General features: G+C 42.6%; 1 protein-coding gene across 1 annotated transcript; it reads left to right on the forward strand.

The window, feature by feature from the left end:
• Window positions 1-2,177: 2,177 nt before the first annotated feature.
• On the forward strand, window positions 2,178-21,276 carry LOC121642226 (cytochrome b5 reductase 4). The gene is made up of 15 exons (XM_041988827.1): window positions 2,178-2,656; window positions 2,838-2,991; window positions 4,617-4,717; window positions 5,133-5,217; window positions 5,927-6,005; window positions 6,084-6,141; window positions 7,161-7,254; window positions 8,012-8,044; window positions 8,229-8,351; window positions 8,499-8,639; window positions 9,198-9,344; window positions 9,486-9,636; window positions 13,320-13,403; window positions 14,139-14,300; window positions 20,248-21,276. The coding sequence occupies exons 1-15, from the start codon at window positions 2,573-2,575 to the stop codon at window positions 20,300-20,302; spliced, it is 1,551 nt and encodes a 516-aa protein (XP_041844761.1). The 5' UTR covers window positions 2,178-2,572; the 3' UTR covers window positions 20,303-21,276.
• Window positions 21,277-22,958: the final 1,682 nt, after the last annotated feature.

Consider the following 22,958-nt stretch of genomic DNA (forward strand, 5'->3'; position numbering starts at 1 on the left):
GGTTTAGAAATTGTAATTATCTGCTCCTCAGCTGGGTCTGCTGAGGGGGAGGAGATGGATGGAGTGACAAAAGAGAGGAAAAAAGAGAAAGCTGATTAATACAGTACAGAGATGAAAACAGAAGAGACACACACTTCACACACAATGTAAACAAATATAGGAGCATGCCATAAAACATGCTGGGTTTGGAAGTCCTCAGGTTGCATCATTTGGGAAAATAATTCCTGCGTGTGTGTGTAACATTGAACAATAAGCAGCATCATGTGTGTCCTTAAGTTTCATGCTTTAAACGCAAAAACACAGAAAATGTCAGTCATGGAGTTTATTGTTGACTTTTGACGCCCTCTGCAGGAAGAAGAGAAGAAGAACATGAGACATGCAGCATAATAATAATAATAATAATGATAATAATAATAATAATAATAATAATAATAATAATAATAATAATAATAATAATAATAATAATAATAATAATAATAATAATAATAATCAGATATAAACACAGGAATCATTTTAAGGGCTAAGCTGCCCACGCCATAGGCACTAATGCAGCCCCATCAGAGATGCAGCTTTTCACCTGTCCACTGATAACAAGCTGGATGCTCCCTCTCCTCTTTAGTCTGCAGGACATGCCGTCCATGCTTTCCACAAACTTGTTCACATCTTCATCAAGGTTTCCACTTTGCCTCAGAACATTTTAAATGAGTCCAGAGAAGACGGCACTGGTTCTGGATCTTGTTCACATCTGGCTTCTTCTCTGCATGATGGAGCTTTAACCTGTATTTGTGGATTTCAGGGTGAACTGTGTTCACAGACAGTGGTTTCTGGAAGTCTTCCTGAGTCCATGCAGTGGTTTCCAGTAGAGAATCATGTCTGCGTTTAATGCAGATGATCACCAGCATCCAGCCTTGTCACATGCACACAGAGATTTCTCTTGATTCTCTGAATCTTCTGATGATATTCTACACTGTAGATGGAGGATCTTTAAAGTCTGTGGAATGTTTTTCTAACATTGTTCCACAATTTTTAGAGCCAGTTTGTCTCAGATTGGTGAAGCTCTGTCCATCTTTCTATCTGAGAGACTCTGCCTCTCTGAAATGCTCCTTTTATACCCAGTCATGTTACTGACCTGTTGCCAATTAACCTGATTAGTGCTCCTCCAGTTGTTTTTTTAAATAGTACCAATTACTTTTCCAGCCTATTTACAGACATGTTGCTGCCATCGGAATCACAATCAGCTCATGTTTTCCATTAAATGATAAAAAGTCCCAGTTTCAGCATCTGATGTGTTGTTTATGTCTTAGTGGAAATAAAATATGGATTAATGAGGTGTGGAATTAATTGGATTCTGTTCTTATTTTACTCAGTGTTCCAACTTTCTTTGAAATGGGGTTTACAACAATCTTCTCAATAGAAACAAGAAGAAATATGAATGTTTACTGCATATATGCAAATGAATTGCAGTTTAAATGTTTTGCTGTTATTTAAATTGATAATAAGAGAGTGTTTTGATTTTTATCTTATCTAGATAATTTCATGATGGCCAGTCTATGTTAAACTCACATGCCTCAGTCCATGTTTGTACAACCAAACAAAACATTAGATGTAGAAAAGAAATCTTTTAATTGAAGAGGAGGACTCCTGTCCAGGAATCCTCTTAAGAGATTAACCTTCGAGAAGATAAACAATTCGTCTGCCATGATGGAAATCTGAGCTTCACTGCGTTTCACTTTAAATAAATACAGCAAAACCTGCGTGAAGTACAATGATTCTGTAATGTCAGGTGCAAACCAGAGCGATTCAGAGGATGAAAGTGACAGTGAGAGTTTATCCAGTGGAAATGGTTCACATTTCATCAATGCTTTCAACAGCTTCATTTCAGGTGTGTAACTGGCGTTTTTTTGTGCATTATCGTACTGATTTTAGTGAGTGTACAGAATACTACAGATGTCAGTCCTTCCTTCACTTGTACACTTTTTTAAACATAACTGTGTAATTAACTGTTTTTGACATTTTTGCTTCTCTGTCATATATCCTAAAACGACTGAACGAAATTTTGTGTAACACCAGTTTCGTAATTGGCTTTTGTTGCTGTTGTAAATTGTTATTGTTTTGTTCTTTAGTAATAGGCAAACCAGATGTGGCGCAATTCGATGACGTAGTTTGTTGTCGCCAGAGTGAGCGACTGTTATTGCAGTCTTTATTTGGAGACAAACCAACTTATAATTAAACCTTATTTGTCAAGTTGTTGTTGCATTTTCCATACTAACATTTCTCAACAACACACAGTTAAATCTTAATCTCCTTTCAAAGTGGAATTTTACCATTTTTTGACGAGTTAGGTAGTGAGTATATTACATCATGTTAGCCTAGCTTAGCTTAGCTTAGCCTTCCAGTGGAGTGGCATTATTGTCTTTTAGGGGATGTGTCATGACAAGGAACGAGCTTGTTCCGGTTACAAAATGCTGCTAGGGTGACTACCGGAATATCTCTCATGTTTTTGTTGTTGTAAACCGCCGCTGGTTGCATAGGTTTTGTCAGAAACTTGGGCTGCCTCCGAAGGGTTCCCAACATGTTGAACATTCCGACCCAGTCCTTCCCTGCGCCGAGCTCCCAGCAGAGGGTCGCTCCGTCCGGCCAGGCCGGCAGGAACAAGGTAACACTCCAACTAGATAATACCTGATTTTTACATTACATTAGAGTTCACAAAACCGGTCTAAATATGATCATTTCAGCTCGTTTTTGCTCGGATAGATCATTAACTTGTGTTTTGAACCCATCAGTACAGTATATACCTGTGTATATATGCTAATTAGCTGATTTTCTGTGACTGACAGGTGGCTTTGAAGCCAGGCCATAGTCTGATGGACTGGATTCGGTTTGCCAAGAGTGGAAAGGATCTCACAGGACTCAGAGGACGTCTGATCGAGGTGACCCAGGAAGAGCTTCAGAAACATAACACAAGAGATGACTGCTGGACCTGCATACGAGGTGAGCGGCATCGCTTCAACACAGCTGATACAAACCTGTAAAGGAGGTAAAGGAAACAGCAGCTTTGGAGGACACTGTTTTGGGAACATTGTTCACTGCAATCATAATGACAGATGTTTGAACTTCCTAAATACTCTGGAAAGAAGCTCCAATGGCTCTTTAAAGATATCTTTTAGCACAGGTCAGGATACCTGAGACCATTCGCTTTGAAAGAAAGGAGATAGTTCTGTCCCACATCTATGAAGAGAATAAGCAATCAGACAAAACATATTTAATTTTGTACTTATTACTTTTTTAAGTATTAACATTAATTATAAAGTCCTATGTTGTATTACGTCTTACCATGCTCATCATCTACATTATCAGGACAAACTTCTAGTACCGGGTTGGACCCTCTTTTTTCCTTCAGATCTGTTGTAGTTCTTGGTGTTATAGATTAAAAAAGGTGTTTTCTCAGTTGTGCATCCATGATGAGAATCTCCCGTTCCTAAAGCTGCTCTACTGGACTGAGATCTGGTGGCTGTGGAGGCCGTTGGAGTCCAGTGAACTCATCGTCATGTTCTAGAAAGCAGGTGGAGATGATCTGAGCTTTGTGACATGGTGCATTATCCTGCTGGAAGTAGCATCAGAAGATGCTCCACTGTGGTCATAAAGGGATGGACATGGTCAGCAACAATACTCAGGTAGGCTGTGCTGGTTAAACCAGGCCATGTTGGTACTAAGGGGCCCAAAGTGGACCAAGAAAATCTCCCCCCACCATTACACCAGCAGCAGCCTAAAGCGTTGATCCAAGGCAGGATGGATCCATGTTTTCATGATGTTTCCAGCAGATTCTGAGTCTAGCATCTGAACGTGGAGCTGAAATGGAGACTCATCAGACCAGCAATGTTTCTCCATCTTCTATTGTCCAGTGTTGGTGAGTGTGTGTGAATTGTAGCCTCAGTTTCCTGTTCTTAGCTGGCAGGAGGCACCCGGTGTGTCTTCTGCTGCTGGAGCCCATCTGCTTCAAGGTTGGACGTGTTGTGTGTTCAGAGATGCTGTTCTACAGATCTTGGTTGGAACCAGTGCTGATTGGACTTGTTGTCTTTCTATCATTTCCAACCAGTCTGCCCATTCTCCTCTGACATCTGACACCAACAAGACGTTCTGGTCCAGACAACTGCTGCTCTGGATATTTTCTCTTCTTTAGAACATTCTCTGGAAACCCTAGAGATGGTTGTGTGTGAAAATCCCAGTAAATACTCAGACCAACAACCATGCCACCTTCAAAGTCTCTTAAATCTCTTCCTCATTCTGATGCTCAGTTTGAACTTCAGCAAATTGTCTTCACCACGTCTTCCTGCCATGTGATTGGCTGGTTAGATATTTGTGTTGACAGGAAGTTAAACAGGTGGAGCTGATAACGTGGACTAGTGTACTTTGGCTTCATGCAACATTATGTTCATATTAGACTAACTATCCAGACTTCAGCCACCTTAACCATGTGATGTTTTCTAGTGAGTTTTAGAAAAGATGGTTGGTAGCTGTTGACGCCGTCAGACTGAGTTTTCTAATGTGGTAAAAGGTCTTTTACTGTGCAGGTAATACACTGCAATGTAACGTTTAGTGTCGTGTTTATTTTTCAGGTATGGTTTACAATGTGACCCCATATATGGACTACCACCCTGGTGGAGAGGAGGAGCTGATGAAGGCCGCAGGAATAGATGGTACCGACCTCTTTGACCAGGTATGAGAAGGAAAATGTTGACATTTTGATGTTATTTTAAATTATTTTAAAGAAATACAACAACTTTTATGAAGGGAAAGGTCCAGTCTGTATTTCAAGGCGTGTTGGAGATCCACTGAGAGTTTTGTGTGGTGAATGTTGATCAACAGGAATCTGGACAGTGTCAGAACGTCTGCCACAAGACTTTTTGGATTTTTACTTATAGAATAAATGTTTCACAAATCAGAATGAATGTGTTTCCTCTATAAAAAAAATTCAGCCCAGATTTGAACATCATAAGGCTTTTACTTTTTAACAGAACCTGGTCTAACGTGGTTAAGGTCCTGGATACGTGTTTGAGGTGGTAATGGAAGCCAACTTCATGGTGGTACTGTGTGTGATCTTGTTAACGTGGTCGCTGTGGGTGTGTGGACAGGTCCATCGTTGGGTCAACTATGAGTCCATGTTAAAAGAGTGCCTGGTGGGCAGAATGGCGACGAAGGCTCCAACAGCTGTTAAAGGTACTCACACACATTGGTGCTCATTCGACCTCTGCAGGTCTTCCTCTGATTTCTGGCGTAAGGCTCAGTTATGCTCGCGTGACATCGGCATCAGGTCGGTTACGCCGTCACCGTTGTAGGCTCTGCGTAGGTCTGCAGAGGCTCGACGCGCCCCTCTCCCAACCAGACCTGCAGTCCGGCAACCCGACGCGACCACGCAGAAGTAATCCATTGTGATTGGTCAGTTTGGGATTACGTTTCCAGAGTTTTGGATCTTCTTGCTGAACGACTGTGGAACGACGTCTTCTTCTCATTTCTTTGTGATGTAAAATGTTCAACAGATCGAAAATTTTGTCGTCTGCTTTCATGTTCTGTCGAAGACACGGCACCATGTCGGCTGCCATTGTTGCTCTAAAATAGGAAATATTTGCTGGAACTGAAGCGAACCATCGAAGAAACTCCGCCCTGTGGATTTACCAGCTGATACCAGCCTTACTGCCACCTGCAGATCCAGAACAGAAACTGCAACAATGACGCTGTTACCCTACGCTCGAGTATATCCGCACATTTCATCTACATCAGCCACGCGGACCCGACGCAGACGCCACGCGAGTATAACTCCAGCTGTCCTCTAGTAAACAAGCACAGAAGCCTGATCTTTGGTGTAAAGAAGTCATGTTTAAATCAAGCAGATTTGTGAATATTTACTTCTTTTTCTTCCTTCTGTCAGCCATCATCCCTTCATCACCTCCAGGCCTCGCTCCACCTGCCTCAGCGGCTCCTCCACCAAACAAAGATTCCCGGCCTCGGTACAAACAGCAGATCTGAAGCTCGTACATCAGTTACAGAAACGTCTTTTGTGACTTATCGTCTGCTGTCTGCTGCAGGTTTGACTGGTTCCAGACTGAAGCTGCTGTTCATCTGGTGGTTTACACCAAAAGAAAGGTAATCCAGAAACCACATCACCTGTCGTTCAGAATGTGAGACAAGGAAAAGCTGCAGAGCTACATGGCTAGAGTTCAACCTTCAAAACTCCACTAGATCTCCTTCAGCCCCGAGTGCTGTCACTTCTCTCACCACCAGTGTCTCGGGACCTCTGTGGGGTAAACTGTGATGGATAGTTACCCTTTAGATGATCTACAGAGGTTTTCCAGACACTTCTATCCCATCCAGGAGGTTTACATTCCAGAGAACAAAATGTAGTTTTATTCAGAGACTCTATCTGGTAAATCCACAAAAATCCATGATAACAGCATTATTTATCACATTTCATCATAAAAACATCACCATCACTACTATGTTGCTAAGAGACCTCTATTTAGACCTGGACATGATGATGAAGCCACTTCCTGTCAGACTTTCCACCAATCAGAGAGCTTAGATTGACGGTAACGTCCAATCAGGAGCAGCCAAAGATCAACCAGTGAGCAGAAAGTTCTATGTGTGTGTGAAAAGAAGAAAAATAATGCTCCTCTATGGCTGGAATAAAGCCAAGAAGACGTTTCTGATGCACGGTGGCGCCACAAAGCAGCTGAGCTGGAGTTGCTTTAGTGAGGATAGCAGGTAAATAGTAGCAGGAATAACTGGAAATGAGGAAAAAGTGGCAGCTCCTACAGACTGGTTTATACTGGGAGTAAAAGCTGCTACAGACTGGTTTATACTGGGATTAAAAGCTGGGTTAGAAACATTTTTTACAAATATCTTGGAGTTTTAAGGATTAAATTTATTGGTAGCAGGCATCCTGTGTGTGGGACACACAGGATGGGACAGTAAACATTCAGGAAACACTGATTTCTGATTTCAGTCTCAAATGCAGTTTATCTTTGAAGCCCTACTGTACTCCAGTAGCAAAGGATGCTCCTGTTACTTCAGCAACGGTCCAGTAAAATAGTTGCTCCACTACCAGTCTTTTCTCTGTAAACACCTGTTTTCTTAAGACATATTTCTACCGTGTTGTTTCTCAGATCCCCGGCTCCGGCTGTGCGACCGTTGACCTGCAGGCAGGTGTACTTCGGGTGGAAGTGCTGCTGGGCAAAATGTCGTACATGATACATCTAGGTGAGCAGACTTCTGGTTTATTCTTACATTTCTATCTGAGACATCAAAGTGGCACATTTAGTTTATTTTCCTTAATTTATAGCGAACTATAAATACCTGTTAGTGTGTGGCAGAGAAAGCCATCAAGGAATCTAAACACGCTTTCTATGCTCGCTGGAGTTTCTTCACTTTCCTACATCGGATGACGAGGACCTCAGTGAAAAACACCTCGCTATCTCTTTCCTGAAACCTCTGGAACTTTGCTCAGATTCGCCTCAGCTCCATGAATCTCTGCATGTTGATGTCCTCATGTTGATTCCTGCTTTTATGGAGGTTCTTGTCTCCTGCGACAGATTTTTAAATATTTTTTATAAAATTTAAAAAGATGGAAAATCCTTCATTTTTCTGATCTTCCATCCTCATTGACTTTGATGCAGCAGCATCTGCAACGATGCTTCCACTCCTGATGAATCCAACATGGTTTTCACACAGTGTAGAATCGCAGAGAAATAATTCATTCTTTCTGATATTTGAAGCTTATGAGGTTTATCCTCTGAGGGAAATTATAAGAATGTCATTTGTAATAATATAATAATGTTTAATATATTGATAATTTATAATTTGTAATTATTTTCTTTAAAATTTAAATTTCACTTTAAATTTTTATTGAATGATTATTAAATAATTAAGTTAATTGATTAAATGAAGTATGTTTTATCTTGTGTAAAATCCTCCTCGTGTGGATCACAGGCTGTAAAATGAGTGTTTGCATTTTCAGGTCTCGCTGAAGAAGTTGAAGGAAACGTTTCTGGTGAGAGAAAATCTGAGTTGTTTATTTTAATGGTGCTGATGGTGATAATGATGCGTTTCTAACTCATCTCTGATTGGCTAAAATAACTTAAGTGATGCATTAAGGTGACTCCCTTCAACTTCTGAGGTTCAATCAAACTTAAATAGATTCATGTTGTTTATTAAACTCTGGTTATCACCGACAGTCCACACTGCTTCCTCAGTGGGAAAGATCCAGATCAGCATTCGGAAGCAGACTAAAGGAAAATGGACAAGTCTCGGTCAGCCGCGGGAATTCCACAACACCTTTCTATGCAAAAAAGACCGAGGTGAGACTCTCACATCCAGGAACTCTTAAAGTAAAACTAACATGTTTAGAGTCACGTGTAAAGTTATTTTATCCGTCAGATCTGTTTCTCATTACACAACATTTAATAAAGTGGATAACGAGCATCATTCCCGGTCTTCCTATCCAGCCGTCTTCTATCGAGATTGTGTGTTGGTATCAAAGACCGAGGTGACCCATAACACCCATGTGTTCAGACTGCAGGTTCCACATGGGACGGTCATGCATGTGCCTGTTGGAAAACACGTCTACCTCAAAGCCCAAATTCAAGGTAATTCTTTCATCATCCACGTCCAGCAGGACATGCACACCTGGAGGAAAGTGTGAAATATTCCCACAAAAGATCATTTAACTCGCTGAAAAGTTGCTCGTATTGGTCCAGCTCAGATCTTTTAAACATGTACTGTCTAGTTTACAGTCTTTGTGTCGAGACAAGCTGATTTTATCACGTTTAGCTAAATTCAGTAATAATTCGTTAGTAAAGCAGACAAGCAGCTCTCATTATCTCCTAAAACCACAGCAGGGTTTTTCTTTTGTATTATCTCCCTAATTCAGAAGGCAGTATTTCGAAATCATAAAACCAAGCAGGGTTTCAGCACGGGGTGGGGCAGGGGGGGCAGGGGGTCCATGGCTTCTAGTTGCATGACGGAGGTCCCCATGGAAAATAGGTTGGGCACCGCTGCTGTTGCAAAGCAAACATTAGTTTAATTAAAGCAGGAAAGAAGCAGCAACGCAATTATTCATGTGTCAGTCTGCATGTCACGTTATTACTCCCCTATTAAGATTTTTACTGATGTTTGTACATCAATATATTTTTATCCATATTCAGACACTGAGGTAGTGCGGCCGTACACTCCAGTCAATCAAAGCCTGGTAGCCGCTCCCCACCCCCCCTCACAGGACTCAGACCTCTACCTCATGATCAAGGTTTACCCTGATGGAGTTTTCACCCCATATCTCAACAGTCTGCATGTCGGTGAGTCGCGGCCAAGATACAAGTCTGTGAAATAGAACTCATCATATTTTCACTTTAATATACCTTCAAATCTCAGAATGGAAAGTCAAAATGTTCATTTAACCATCTTTAACTGTGTCCTCTGTTCATCCGATCTCCAAGGTGACCACATATCTGTCAGTGGTCCGGAGGGAGCTTTCAGTCTCCGCCCACTGCGTGATGTCACAAATCTCTACCTATTAGCTGCAGGAACAGGGTTCACGCCCATGGCTCGCCTCATCACTCTGGCCCTTCAGGACTTTGACACCATCAGGTAAGATCTTCAGTTCAATTCAGGTTTGTTTACACAGCACCAATTCACAAGAAAGTCATCTTAGTTTACTTTTACACTCATTCTGATTTGTTATGGTCCAATTAAAATCCAGTTTAAAGAAATCCACATTAGCTTAAAACTGTTCATAAAATAATGACCAGCTAAGAAAACCAACGGGTTGGATCAAATCTTCTCCATCCTGAACTGGACGAGGAGACAGTGGAGACGAAAACCTCCATCAGAACCAGAACCAGGAAGGAAAAACTCCATCAGGACCAGAACCAGGAAGGAAAACCTTCATCAGGACCAGAACCAGGAAGGAAAACCTCCATCATAACCAGAACTAGGAAGAAAAACCTCCATCAGAACCATAACCAGGAAGGAAAACTTCATCAGGACCAGAACCAGGAAGGAAAACCTCCATCAGAACCAGAACCAGGAAGGAAAAACTCCATCAGGACCAGAACCAGGAAGGAAAACCTTCATCAGGACCAGAACCAGGAAGGAAAACCTCCATCAGAACCAGAACCAGGAAGGAAAACCTCCATCAGGACCAGAACCCACAAGGAAAACCTTCATCAGGACCAGAACCAGGAAGGAAAACCTTCATCAGGACCAGAACCAGGAAGGAAAACCTCCATCAGAACCAGAACCAGGAAGGAAAACCTTCATCAGAACCAAAACCAGGAAGGAAAAGCTCCACCAGAACCAGGAAGGAAAAACTCCATCAGGACTAGAACCAGGAAGGAAAAACTCCATCAGGACTAGAACCCGGAAGGAAAAACGCCATCAGGACCAGAACCCGTAAGGAAAACCTTCATCAGGACCAGAACCAGGAAGGAAAGCCTCCATCAGGACCAGAACCAGGAAGGAAAACCTCTATCAGAACCAGAACCAGTAAGGAAAACCTTCATCAGGACCAGAACCAGGAAGGAAAACCTTCATCAGGACCAGAACCGGGAAGGAAAACCTCCATCAGAACCAGAACCGGGAAGGAAAACCTCCATCAGGACCAGAACCCACAAGGAAAACCTTCATCAGGACCAGAACCAGGAAGGAAAACCTCCATCAGAACCAGAACCAGGAAGGAAAACCTTCATCAGAACCAAAACCAGGAAGGAAAAGCTCCACCAGAACCAGGAAGGAAAAACTCCATCAGGACTAGAACCAGGAAGGAAAAACTCCATCAGGACTAGAACCCGGAAGGAAAAACGCCATCAGGACCAGAACCCGTAAGGAAAACCTTCATCAGGACCAGAACCAGGAAGGAAAACCTCCATCAGGACCAGAACCAGAAAGGAAAACCTCTATCAGAACCAGAACCAGTAAGGAAAACCTTCATCAGGACCAGAACCAGGAAGGAAAACCTCCATCAGAACCAGAACCGGGAAGGAAAAACTCCATCAGGACCAGAACCCACAAGGAAAACCTCCATCAGGACCAGAACCAGGAAGGAAAACCTTCATCAGAACCAGAACTAGGAAGAAAAACCTCCATCAGAACCAGAACCAGGAAGGAAAAACTCCATCAGGACCAGAACCAGGAAGGAAAACCTTCATCAGGACCAGAACCAGGAAGGAAAACCTCCATCATAACCAGAACTAGGAAGAAAAACCTCCATCAGAACCAGAACCAGGAAGGAAAAACTCCATCAGGACTAGAACCAGGAAGGAAAACCTTCATCAGGACCAGAACCAGGAAGGAAAACCTTCATCAGGACCAGAACCAGGAAGGAAAACCTCCATCAGAACCAGAACCAGGAAGGAAAACCTCCATCAGAACCAGAACCGGGAAGGAAAACCTCCATCAGGACCAGAACCCACAAGGAAAACCTTCATCAGGACCAGAACCCACAAGGAAAACCTTCATCAGGACCAGAACCAGGAAGAAAAACCTCCATCAGAACCAGAACCAGGAAGGAAAACCTTCATCAGGACCAGAACCAGGAAGAAAAACCTCCATCAGAACCAGAACCAGGAAGGAAAACCTTCATCAGAACCAAAATCAGGGAGGAAAAGCTCCACCAGAACCAGGAAGGAAAAACTCCATCAGGACTAGAACCCGTAAGGAAAACCTTCATCAGGACCAGAACCAGGAAGGAAAACCTCCATCAGGACCAGAACCAGGAAGGAAAACCTCTATCAGAACCAGAACCAGTAAGGAAAACCTTCATCAGGACCAGAACCAGGAAGGAAAACCTTCATCAGAACCAGAACCGGGAAGGAAAAACTCCATCAGGACCAGAGCCCACAAGGAAAACCTTCATCAGGACCAGAACCAGGAAGAAAAACCTCCATCAGAACCAGAACCAGGAAGGAAAACCTTCATCAGAACCAAAATCAGGAAGGAAAAGCTCCACCAGAACCAGGAAGGAAAAACTCCATCAGGACTAGAACCAGGAAGGAAAAACTCCATCAGGACTAGAACCCGGAAGGAAAAACGCCATCAGGACCAGAACCCGTAAGGAAAACCTTCATCAGGACCAGAACCAGGAAGGAAAACCTCCATCAGGACCAGAACCAGGAAGGAAAACCTCTATCAGAACCAGAACCAGTAAGGAAAACCTTCATCAGGACCAGAACCAGGAAGGAAAACCTCCATCAGAACCAGAACCGGGAAGGAAAAACTCCATCAGGACCAGAACCCACAAGGAAAACCTCCATCAGGACCAGAACCAGGAAGGAAAACCTTCATCAGAACCAGAACCAGGAAGGAAAACCTCCATCAGGACCAGAACCAGGAAGGAAAACCTTCATCAGGACTAGAACCCGGAAGGAAAACCTTCATCAGGACCAGAACCAGGAAGGAAAAACTCCATCAGGACTAGAACCCGGAAGGAAAAACGCCATCAGGACCAGAACCCGGAAGGAAAACCTTCATCAGGACCAGAACCCGGAAGGAAAACCTTCATCAGGACCAGAACCAGGAAGTATGGCCATCTTCCTAGACGGGTTGGGGGTGTAGAGGACAGGGAAGAGGGGTCAACCAGCAGCAGAACTCTAATCCAGGGATTCCTGCTGAGAAAGAAGAGAAACATGAATGAGTGACAACAACATATGTTTCTACGTGGAGAGTAAAGAGAGCAGAGAGGAGCCCAGTGCATCATGGGACATCGCCCAGCAGCCTTCGTCTATAGCAGCAGGACAAGAGGATGGATCAGGGTCATCAAGCGAGACCTGCTATAAGATTTATCAGGAAGGAAAGTTGAAGATGATCTGAAGGTAGAGACGGGGTCTGCTTCCTGAAGCCAGACTGGGTTTGGTTGTAGCTTCATGAAAACACACTCAGCTCCTCAGAAACATGAACAAGCAACAGAAGAAGAGTCGTGTGTTCTGACAGACTGACCCTCATCCTGTCTGTTTCACATAGATCTAGAACATGTAGATGTTCTGTAGCTCCAGTGATCTTTTAAACCTCAGATTGCCATCTTCACTCAGGTTGTTGTTTAATGTTGAAGTTCTGACCCAGTTTAATGAGCGTTACAGCAGAAATGAGGAGTGAAGTTTCTCCTGTTAGTTTATGCTGCTGAAATGGACAAATTAAATTATTGACAGTTTAATGGTGATGTCAGCAAACTGACCAAGTCTACAACAGGACACGCCTCCTCCTTGTGTTTCATTTTCCTCTCCTGTCACTAATTATATTTGCAAACACTGATTCACAGCAGGTTTGTGTGTTTTCAGACAAACAAAGCTGCTGTTCTTCAACCGACGAGAGGAGGACATCCTTTGGCAGCATGAACTGGAAGAACTGGCAGCTGATGAACGGTATGATTCCTGTAAGGAGTTAGGATGGGCTGTAGGGATGTGGGGAGAACCAGAAAAGAACTACTGGAGGTTTACATCCAGCTGCAAAACCAGTGAGGAGAAAGCTCTATCAATCAATCAATCAGTCAATCAGTCAGTCAGTCAGTCAGTCAGTCAGTCAGATCCCATATACGTTTTAAAAATAAAAAGTAAATAATCAGAAAAGGGTAAAAAAATACAGGTGATAGGAACAGATTAAAATCCTCAGGGTTTCAAGCCAATTTAAAATAAAATAATTTAAAATCAGGATTTAGTAACTAAACCAACACAACAGGTAGACGAGTATCTTCTTAGTTTAATGGGGCAATCACAGATGAAAAGTTGTTTTCTTGAATCTTCCATGTATTTTTAGGTTATGCTGCTATCTTACTTGTCCGACCCACTGGAGACCAGATAGTGCTGAATGTGGAGCCTGTAGATCCTGCAGTAAGGGAGGGTTAGCTTCAGTTAGAACAGCTAACCACAGCAGCAACGTCCAGAATATGAGTGGGAAAGCCGAGACTTTAGAATCTACAGAGGAAGGAAAACTGACCTGTTCGGTGCGTCAGATCATTGATGTTTTTAGCTGATTGTCCCATCAGTCTGTCCCTGGTTGTAGTGGGGGTTATGGTTTGTAACCAGGCCTCTGCTATGAGGCTGAGGTGTGATGCTGCATCTCTGTGAAGCTTATCATCATGCTGCTGTTCTGTGTTTCAGGTTTCAGGTAGAGAATGTCCTCTCCGAGCCCTCTGATAGCTGGACTGGCCGGAAGGGTCGAGTGGACGAGGCCTTGCTGAACGAGGTCCTCACCAGGCCGGACGGGTCCAAATGCTTGGTCTGTGTTTGTGGCCCTGCAGCCTTTACAAAGATCACCATGGGGTAGGAAGGAAGAGCCTTTCACTCTAAAGCTCCATTTGTGCTCATGTGGCGTCTGCGTGCGGTCGGCTACGGCGTGGTTGATGCTTGTGAGTTTGCTCCAACACTCGAGTGTAGGGGGAACGTGTCGCAGGTGTGAAGGTGGCAGCGTAGGTGGTACCTCTGGTAAACTCACCAGGTCAGAGTCCTTTTGGTGGTTCAGGTCGGTAGGTATGTCCTGTTTTGGCGTCCATTATGGTTCAGTGTGTTTATTAGCGATCAGCTCAATCAGCTTCTCATCAACTTGATCCACTGGGTGTTGTTTTTAAAAATGTTCAGCGATAAGATCCAGAAATCTGGCAACATGCGATCCCAAACTGACCAATCACAAGGGAGTACCTCCGCGTAGCCGCCTGCGTAGCAGGGGTGCACGTCAGGTCTGGAAGAGGTGCGCGTTGAGCCTCTCAGAGCTACGCCAAGCCTATGGCGGTGACGCCGTAACAGACTGTACGCAGACGCCGTGCGAGTATAAATCCAGCTTTAGTTTAATTTTTAGTCATATATCCCCACAACAGCAAGCTGTAGTTTACATGATGAAATGGTGACCCTCAGAGATCAGCTGAAATATTATCCAGAACAATAACTCAGAACATCTGCTCCCTGACTGCTTCAACATCCTGGACAAATATTTACCTTCTGTGATTAAAAAAGTTGTTCTTCATGTCATTATTACAGACCGTAGGAGGACACTGCCATAAATGTCTGGCCAGATAAATATTTAGACTCCATGTTGTTTAATAGTCAGAAAATAAAAAGTAGATTGGCTTTTTTTTAAATTAATTTTACTTTAAACAGATAAAAAACTGATAAAGCCGTTTTTCTGTCTGAGACTGATTATAAACCCAAACAAGCTTCTGTTCACACGCCTGTTAAATTTAAACCACAATCAATCGTTTCCAGACTTTTCCACCTTTAACGTGACCTTTAATAACCTGGAAAACCCTGGTCAAGGAGGCTGCAGAGAGACCTGAAGCAACACTCAAAGAGCTGCAGGGGGTTCTGGAAGTTCTGGTTGTCCCTTCGTGAGACAACTACTCAGCTTTATATATAGAGCTCTTCAACACGGCAGCTGAAACAAGCGCTGAACACAGCATGGAAGGAAAAATATTAAAAATAAAATGAAATGCAAAATAGAAACAGAAGTAAAACATTAAAACAATAAAACACACAAAAAAACAAGCGGAGACCAGATAATGTTGAATGTGGAGCCTGTAGATCCCAAGTGGTTCGGGCTGCGGTTCAAGCGGCGGTCCGGGCGGCGGTTCAAGCGGCGGTCCGGGCTGCGGTTCAAGCGGCGGTCCGGGCTGCGGTTCAAGCGGCGGTCCGGGCGGCGGTCCGGGCGGCGGTTCAAGCGGCGGTTCGGGCAGCGGTTCAAGCGGCGGTTCAAGCGGCGGTTTGGGTAGTGCAGCTGCGCTCAATCCCAGGTCAGTTGGGATGAATGAAGGAAAGATGATCAGAAACGGTTCATATTCATATATCTGAACGTTTTTCTGGCAGCATATAAGTTGTGCAATCCTTCGTTCATGAGGTTCCAGGTTAATAAAGGGGTGTGAAAACTTATTATATTTACTGTGCATCTCTGTCTCCCAATTCAGTTCATTTCAGTTCAGCTTTATTAGTGTAGCAGCACTTCATAACATCATCTCAGGGCTTTACAGACCAATCAGTTCCAGCCAGTTCATGACAAATAACAGCCTAGTTAAGGTAAACCAACAGATTGCATCAAATCTTGACTTCGATCCAATCCCCCAACCTGAGCTGCAGTGGGCGACAGTGGAAAGGAAAAACTCCCTTTTAACAGGAAGGAAAAACCATCCACCAGAACCCGGCTCAGGGAGGGCAGCCATCTGCCTCAACCAGTTGGGGTGGAGAGGAGAGCAAAGAGAGGCCAACAGACACTTTTAGCCAGGAAGACCTGTTGAGAGAAAAGAAATACTATAGGATTTATCAGAAATTAAGGCTTTAAGCTGGATCTTAAAGGTAGCGAGCGTGTCTGCCTCCCAAACCCAAACTAGACAACCTGCAGTCTGAGAGCAAAATGCTCTGTTGGGAATATGTAGAACTGTGAGATCTTTGATATACAATGGAGCCTGGTCATGGAGAGCTTTATATGTGAGGAGAGGAATTTAAACTCTATCCTGGATTTAATGGGCGGAGAGGGCTTCAGATATTTTTATCCATAGATTGAATGTGTAGATGCAGTGATGCCACAGATTACTTGAAAAAGTAATCTGACCACTGATTACTGATTACTTCTTTAAAAAGTAATCTAGTTACTTTACTGATTACTAAGGTTTAGAAGTAACTAAGTTAGATTACTAGTTACTTTATTAGTTAAAACCCCCCAAACAAAAAAATGACAATCGATTTTTTTTCGTATATACTTTACTGAAAGTGCATTAGTTACGAATGGTGACTTTACAATGTTTTGCAACTTGTAACTTTTAATTGTTTTTCACCTTCTATGAACATAGTCAGTCTCTTATTAACTTTGTAAATCATTCAGTGCTTCTTCCCTACCATCATATACATTAATTCAAATGAATAACAATAAAATAAAGCAACATCTCTCGTTATGGTCACAGCATTAAAGCAGCAATTGGTTTTACATAACATCTAACACCAGCTTAACACCAAACGTGGCTATGAGTGATGTGGCCTTCATCCTATGTTTATGGAAAAGAGGGAGAAGTGAACCAGTGGTTATATCTCAGTAAGAGAAGCTTCTCAAATCTCTTGTCAGATAATCTGTTCCTTTTAGGAGTGAGCACCAAACCTCCGAGACTAAAAAGTCGCTCGACAGGAGCACTAGATGGAGGTGGAGTGTTATACTTCAGGAATATTTTCTTTATGGTAGGAAACACATCCAAAACCTGAAGTTCATGCCCTGACCTTAGGTAGTCCATCACTTCCTTTTCTGCCACATACCCCTCCTCTGGCTCAGTCTCAAAGGAGAAAAAGTCCACCTCAACATCGCTGGTAGATGTTTTGGTGACAATGGCAAGACTTTGTGCTGCAGCAGGAGTAGCAGGAGTAGCAGGACCAGTGGAGCGACACTCTTCTATCAGGAGCTCCTTTATTTGCTCCCTCCTGCCTTCATCTCTCAGCCACCGGACTTTAAATTTTGGACAGCTGACAGCTGCAAGGAGGGCATCTTTATTGTCCAGCACACCCGCAAAGCGATTCCCGATAGCCTGAAAAACATTTTTGATATGTTTACAACCATATTGTATGTATTTGTAGTCTATAAAGCTTAGGCTACAATTTATTTATCCCAGAAATATTTGCAAACCATAAGTGGGATTAACATTATGGATATTTTTAATATGATTTTCAGTGATACAGTTATTACTCAAAAATTTTAAATATCCTGAATGAGTGCCTGCAGTTCTGTGCATTATTGTAACTTAACTTCAAAGAAAGAATGCACATATATAGACAAATGTTATGCAATATATATATACAATATATATATTGTTGATAAGGGTTTGCACCTTCAGAAAACCTCATATTAAAAAATTCAGAAAATTAGAATATTTCGTGGAATCAATAAAAAATTATTTTAAATACAATACTCAGAGTAAACTTTGGATCTGTACTTAGTACATAAAATGTATTGGTTTCCCCTTTTATGCTGAATTACTTGAATAAGACAACTTTTCCACCATAGTCTAATTTTCCAAGTAGCACCTGTATTTGTGCTAACAACTTACATACTGCAATATTGTGTTTTATGTTCATGAATAGTGCAGTATAAAAATGTCAAGATGGAACATACCTGCACTATGGCATCTGGAAGGCCTGCAGTAGTCTTGGAGAGGGTGTCCTTCAGAGCCAGGGTCTTTTGCATCAAGACTTCAAGAGTTGGTAGTAGAGTCCCATAAGGGCAGTCAGCTTGTAAAATGTCCAGTCCGACAGTGAGAGGCTTCATGGCAGTGCAGTACTCAGCCAGGAAATGATATTCTTTATCCTTGAAGCATGTCACTCCAACCTTGGTGCACAGGGTATTAAGCTCCTGCATGGGGATTTCTGTTATTCTTGTTACAGCGTCATAAAATGAATTCCACCTTGTGGATGTTGGCACCAAAAGCTTCTTTTTGCTGACCTCCTCCACCATTTCTGAAGCCAGTGTAGACCGACTTGCTTTGGTCCACAGGGCTGTACATTTGGCGGTGCTGCTCCTGTACACAGCTTTGCTGTCCACGCTGCCCAACAAATATTTCTCCACATCACTAGTAGCAATAATATTTAAAGTATGGGAAGCACACCTGTAGTGCGGGGGGAGAGTCACCTGCCCATCATTTTCTGCAGAGAGGATTTCTGCCAAATCTGCAAAAGTGACATCATCCGCGGTAGGAACATCTTCTTCCTCCCCCATATCATCATCGTCGGACTCTGCAGGCTGATAGACTTTAAAAGCTTTTACGAAGTTTGAACCATTATCGGTCACCGTTGCAACAACTTTTATTGATCAGTCCATATGATGAATGGATGTTTTCAAGTTCTGTACCAATAACATCGTAGGTGTGCCTGCCACGAATTCTCCGACATGCCAATGCAGCTTTGTTACGTTCTAATGTTGATCTACTGATCCAGTGCAGCGTTACCCCCATGTAACTCCGGTTATTAGCAGTCCAAATATCTGCTGTTGTTGACACAAAGTTAACCTCGTTTAGCGCGGCCTTCAGGTTCTTCTCCATGTCTGCATACTCCTGCTCCAAGTATGATGAGAAAGACGCTCTGTGGGGCAGCCCAGGATTGGCACCACTGGTAGGGATTTTGTCTATTATGGCACGGAAAGCGGGTGAGTCGACGGTATTCAAAGGTAACATTTCCTCAACAACATATCGCCCAACCAATTTCTTCAGCTCTTTCCCACTGATTTGTTTATTACTGAAGTCCAGTTTTTGCTGTTTGAGCGGAGGACCTCCTGCCGAAGTCGAGGCTTCCCTAGTTCCATCTTTACTTGGCGCCTTTTCTATCAATTCAGTGGCACTGTGCAGTGACTCCAAATGCTTCTTCAGATTAGATGTGGTGTTTTTAGCAGTTGACAATGTCTTGTTACCAGCGCAAAGTTTACAACGTACTTGAATGTTTTTCTCTTTAGATGAAATAAATTGAAAGTAATGGCGGAATTTCCAATGTGAAAACGCACCTTTTTCTTCTTGTTCCATTGTTGAGCTTGTGACCATCAACATAAGTAAATACATGAGTTCATGTCACGTTCTCGCGATAACCGGACTTTAACGTCCACCTCAGTTCCAGAGGCAGCTTGCAAGTTTTGAAAATTACGGGGGAAAAAAAAAACGAAAAAAAAAAAAAAAAAAAAAGCATAAGACAAATCTGCATTATGTTTTACGTTTACACATGAGAAAATAATGAAATAGTAACGGACTTATTAAAAAAAAAAAATCAATTCGGTTTGGAATAGGTTCTGATGAGGGAAGTGGAGAGGCGGACCTCCCATCATGCACCAGGGTAATAAGTTTCTATATCATATTTTTTTCTAAAGTCATGTGCAGTGAATGATTTGTGTTTGTCGATTTAAAAAAGGTCAAGTTTCAGCGAAGAAAGGTAACTGCATGCTTACGAGTACATAAAATTTCTGTACCACCGTTAATGAGAAGGTGTGTTGAGTTAGATAAATACACTTTCGTCCACGGCGCTTGATTTCAAAGCATATGTGAAAGGAGTGGGGAGTGCCGAAGTAACGCAGGACGAATATGAAGAGTAACGGTAATTTGATTACATTGTAGGACATCCTAACGCGTTAGATTATATTTTGTTAAAATATGTAGTCAGATTACTGTAACGCGTTGGCATCTCTGTGTAGATGGTATAAAGAATGTGCTGACGGAGACCTGTGGTGTCATCAGCGTTGCTTTTTTTCTGCTTCCTGTTCATCTCTCAGGTTGCTGAAGCAGCTGGGCTTTAGTGAAGAGGAGCTCCACGCCTTCCAGGGATGAAGAGTTCCTCCTCAAACTGACTCCACTCCTGCAGAGACTGAGTGCCTGGAGCCGAAGCACAGAGAGGATTTTAACCTTTAGACTTTTATGTATTTCTATGCACCAAGAACACGATGATGCTAACAGCACTCAGACAATCCATCCCAGGGTTTCACAGTGCAGCCAGATTTTCATGTTTCTGGACAGTTTATTCAAACCTGTGAGATGTTAAGGTGTGTGAAATAAAAGCAGTAAAATATCCATAGAGAACCAATGAGAGCGAGTCTCAGCGGGACTCAGACGTTCGGTCATCAGGTCATTCAGATGTAGGATCAGAACCAGAGGCCTCATTTATCAAGCTGGCGTAGGAACAAAACCCGGCCAAAAATACACCAAAAATAGTCAACTTTTGGGATTTATAAAAACAAAACTTGTCGGAAAAATGTTCCTTCCTCCAGGCAACTCTGACCCAGGCGTACGCACAAAATCTGGGAAAATGGGAAACGGCGACACCAACGGTCCATGATGGTCAAAATAATGATGTGAAATGTGAGACATTTGTACATAATCCACTATGACCTTTCACACCACATATTAATTCTCCACCAGATAAAGTCTCAGATTTACATGGAAACGTCAAGCTGCTCAGTCTGATCAATAATTCCTTCATACAGCACCGATTCACCAGTCATCCCAGCTTTACAGACGCAGTTCAGTTCATTCTAGTCCAGTTCAAACAAATCCAGTGTCCACATTAAACCAGGTTATAATAACTGTGTTCTTATGAAGCAGGGAGCAAATCAGTTCAAACTAAATGAATCTTTATTTATAGAACACTTCACATACCAAGAGGTACCAAGAGTGCTGCACAGGTAAAATAATACATAAAAACAACAACAAAAAACAATAAAAAAGAAAGGAAAACCTCCATCAGGACCAGAACCGGAAAAAAAAACCTCCATCAGGACCAGAACCGGAAAAAAAACCTCCATCAGGACCAGAACCGGAAAAAAAAACCTCCATCAGGACCAGAACCGGGGAGGAAAACCTCCATCAGGACCAGAACCGGAAAAAAAAACCTCCATCAGGACCAGAACCGGAAAAAAAAACCTCCATCAGGACCAGAACCGGGGAGGAAAACCTCCATCAGGACCAGAACCGGGGAGGAAAACCTCCATCAGGACCAGAACCAGGGAGTAAAAACCTCCATCAGGACCAGAACCAGGATGAAAAACCTCCATCAGGACCAGAACCAGGATGAAAAACCTCCATCAGGACCAGAACCGGGGAGGAAAACCTCCATCAGGACCAGAACCGGAAAAAAAAACCTCCATCAGGACCAGAACCGGAAAAAAAAACCTCCATCAGGACCAGAACCGGGGAGGAAAACCTCCATCAGGACCAGAACCAGGGAGTAAAAACCTCCATCAGGACCAGAACCAGGATGAAAAACCTCCATCAGGACCAGAACCAGGATGAAAAACCTGCACACTCCTGCTTAATTAATGACAATGTGAGATATTTCTGCGTGGAGGGTAACTCATAAGTGAAGGTTCTGCTTCCTGAGCTCCCAGTTAGAGTTTAAGATGTTTGTGCTGTTATTTTTGTGAACGTAGTGAAATGAGTTAAAGGAGAAATAAAATATTTGGACATTTCCAGGTCTTTAAATTGTACTGATGGTGTGTCAAAATATTCTTAATTTAAGCTTCTATTCAAGTCTAATTTAGCCATTATGAATGGTTATTTATTTATTCTTTTTAATGAATAAATCCTTCTTTTTGTGCATTTGTCATTGAGAAAATAGTTTATATTTACTGTTTCCATTAAACCTTTAAATCAAGGGTCTGAGCTTTTCCAATCCAAAGAGCCATTTCCCCTCAGCCAGCTAAATAAAACTCACCCAGAGCCGTAAATGTTACCAGACCCTTTGATAAAAGACAACCTATCATTTCTGATAAAAGAGAAGGAAGCTAACCCTGAAGCTAGCTGCAGATTCACCCATGAGGAATCAGGTCTCCTCCACCTCCACATTGGTGTGAGGCAGAAAGTTTAGCAGATGCTTCTGTTGGAGTTTCCACCCATAGTGGAGGCAACAGACCAGAGCAGCACGGTTACTAAACCCTCAGAAGTGTTGCTTCAGGAGCAAAAAGACGAGGAGAATCACTGGTTTTGTGGTAGATGAACACTCCTGTGTTTAGTTCACCTGGTACAGCAGCCCCTATATAAATGCAGCCAAACCAGGTTCAATACCAATGCCTCCCAGACCCACTTTCTCATCTACCTACTGGGTAATAAAGGAAACTAGAGCCCACACAATGTTAAATATATAACAATGAACAAACACTTGGATCTATAACAAACACATTATACAAATAATATTTCACATGGAGATAAACATGGAATTTCCATTTGGAGATAAAGTATTTTTTCATTTCATTATTGACGACATCATTATGACTTCAGAACTAATCGACTAATCAGTTTTAAAAGGCCTGAACAGTCAACTTTTAAAAAAATGCCAAAATGCCCCTCCCTTGGCAGGACACAGCATGCTTGGTTTGGGGTCTTTATCAATCAGTCAATCAGCTTTTATTTATAAAGCACTTTTCATACAATAATGCAGCACAAAGTGCTTTCCATGGTTAAAACAATCCGGCAAGCTGTTCCACAGACGAGG

The sequence above is a fragment of the Melanotaenia boesemani genome, chromosome 6 (assembly GCF_017639745.1).
Source record: "Melanotaenia boesemani isolate fMelBoe1 chromosome 6, fMelBoe1.pri, whole genome shotgun sequence".
Classification (NCBI taxonomy): domain Eukaryota; kingdom Metazoa; phylum Chordata; class Actinopteri; order Atheriniformes; family Melanotaeniidae; genus Melanotaenia; species Melanotaenia boesemani.

Excerpts from the sequence above, each read along its gene's own strand:
- LOC121642226 (XM_041988827.1), top strand. The coding sequence starts at position 2,573 with ATGTTGAACATTCCGACCCAGTCCTTCCCTGCGCCGAGCTCCCAGCAG. Across the intron at positions 2,992-4,616 it reads CTGCTGGACCTGCATACGAG|GTATGGTTTACAATGTGACC; the intron begins GTGAGCGGCATC and ends TTTATTTTTCAG. Across the intron at positions 6,006-6,083 it reads AACAAAGATTCCCGGCCTCG|GTTTGACTGGTTCCAGACTG; the intron begins GTACAAACAGCA and ends TGTCTGCTGCAG.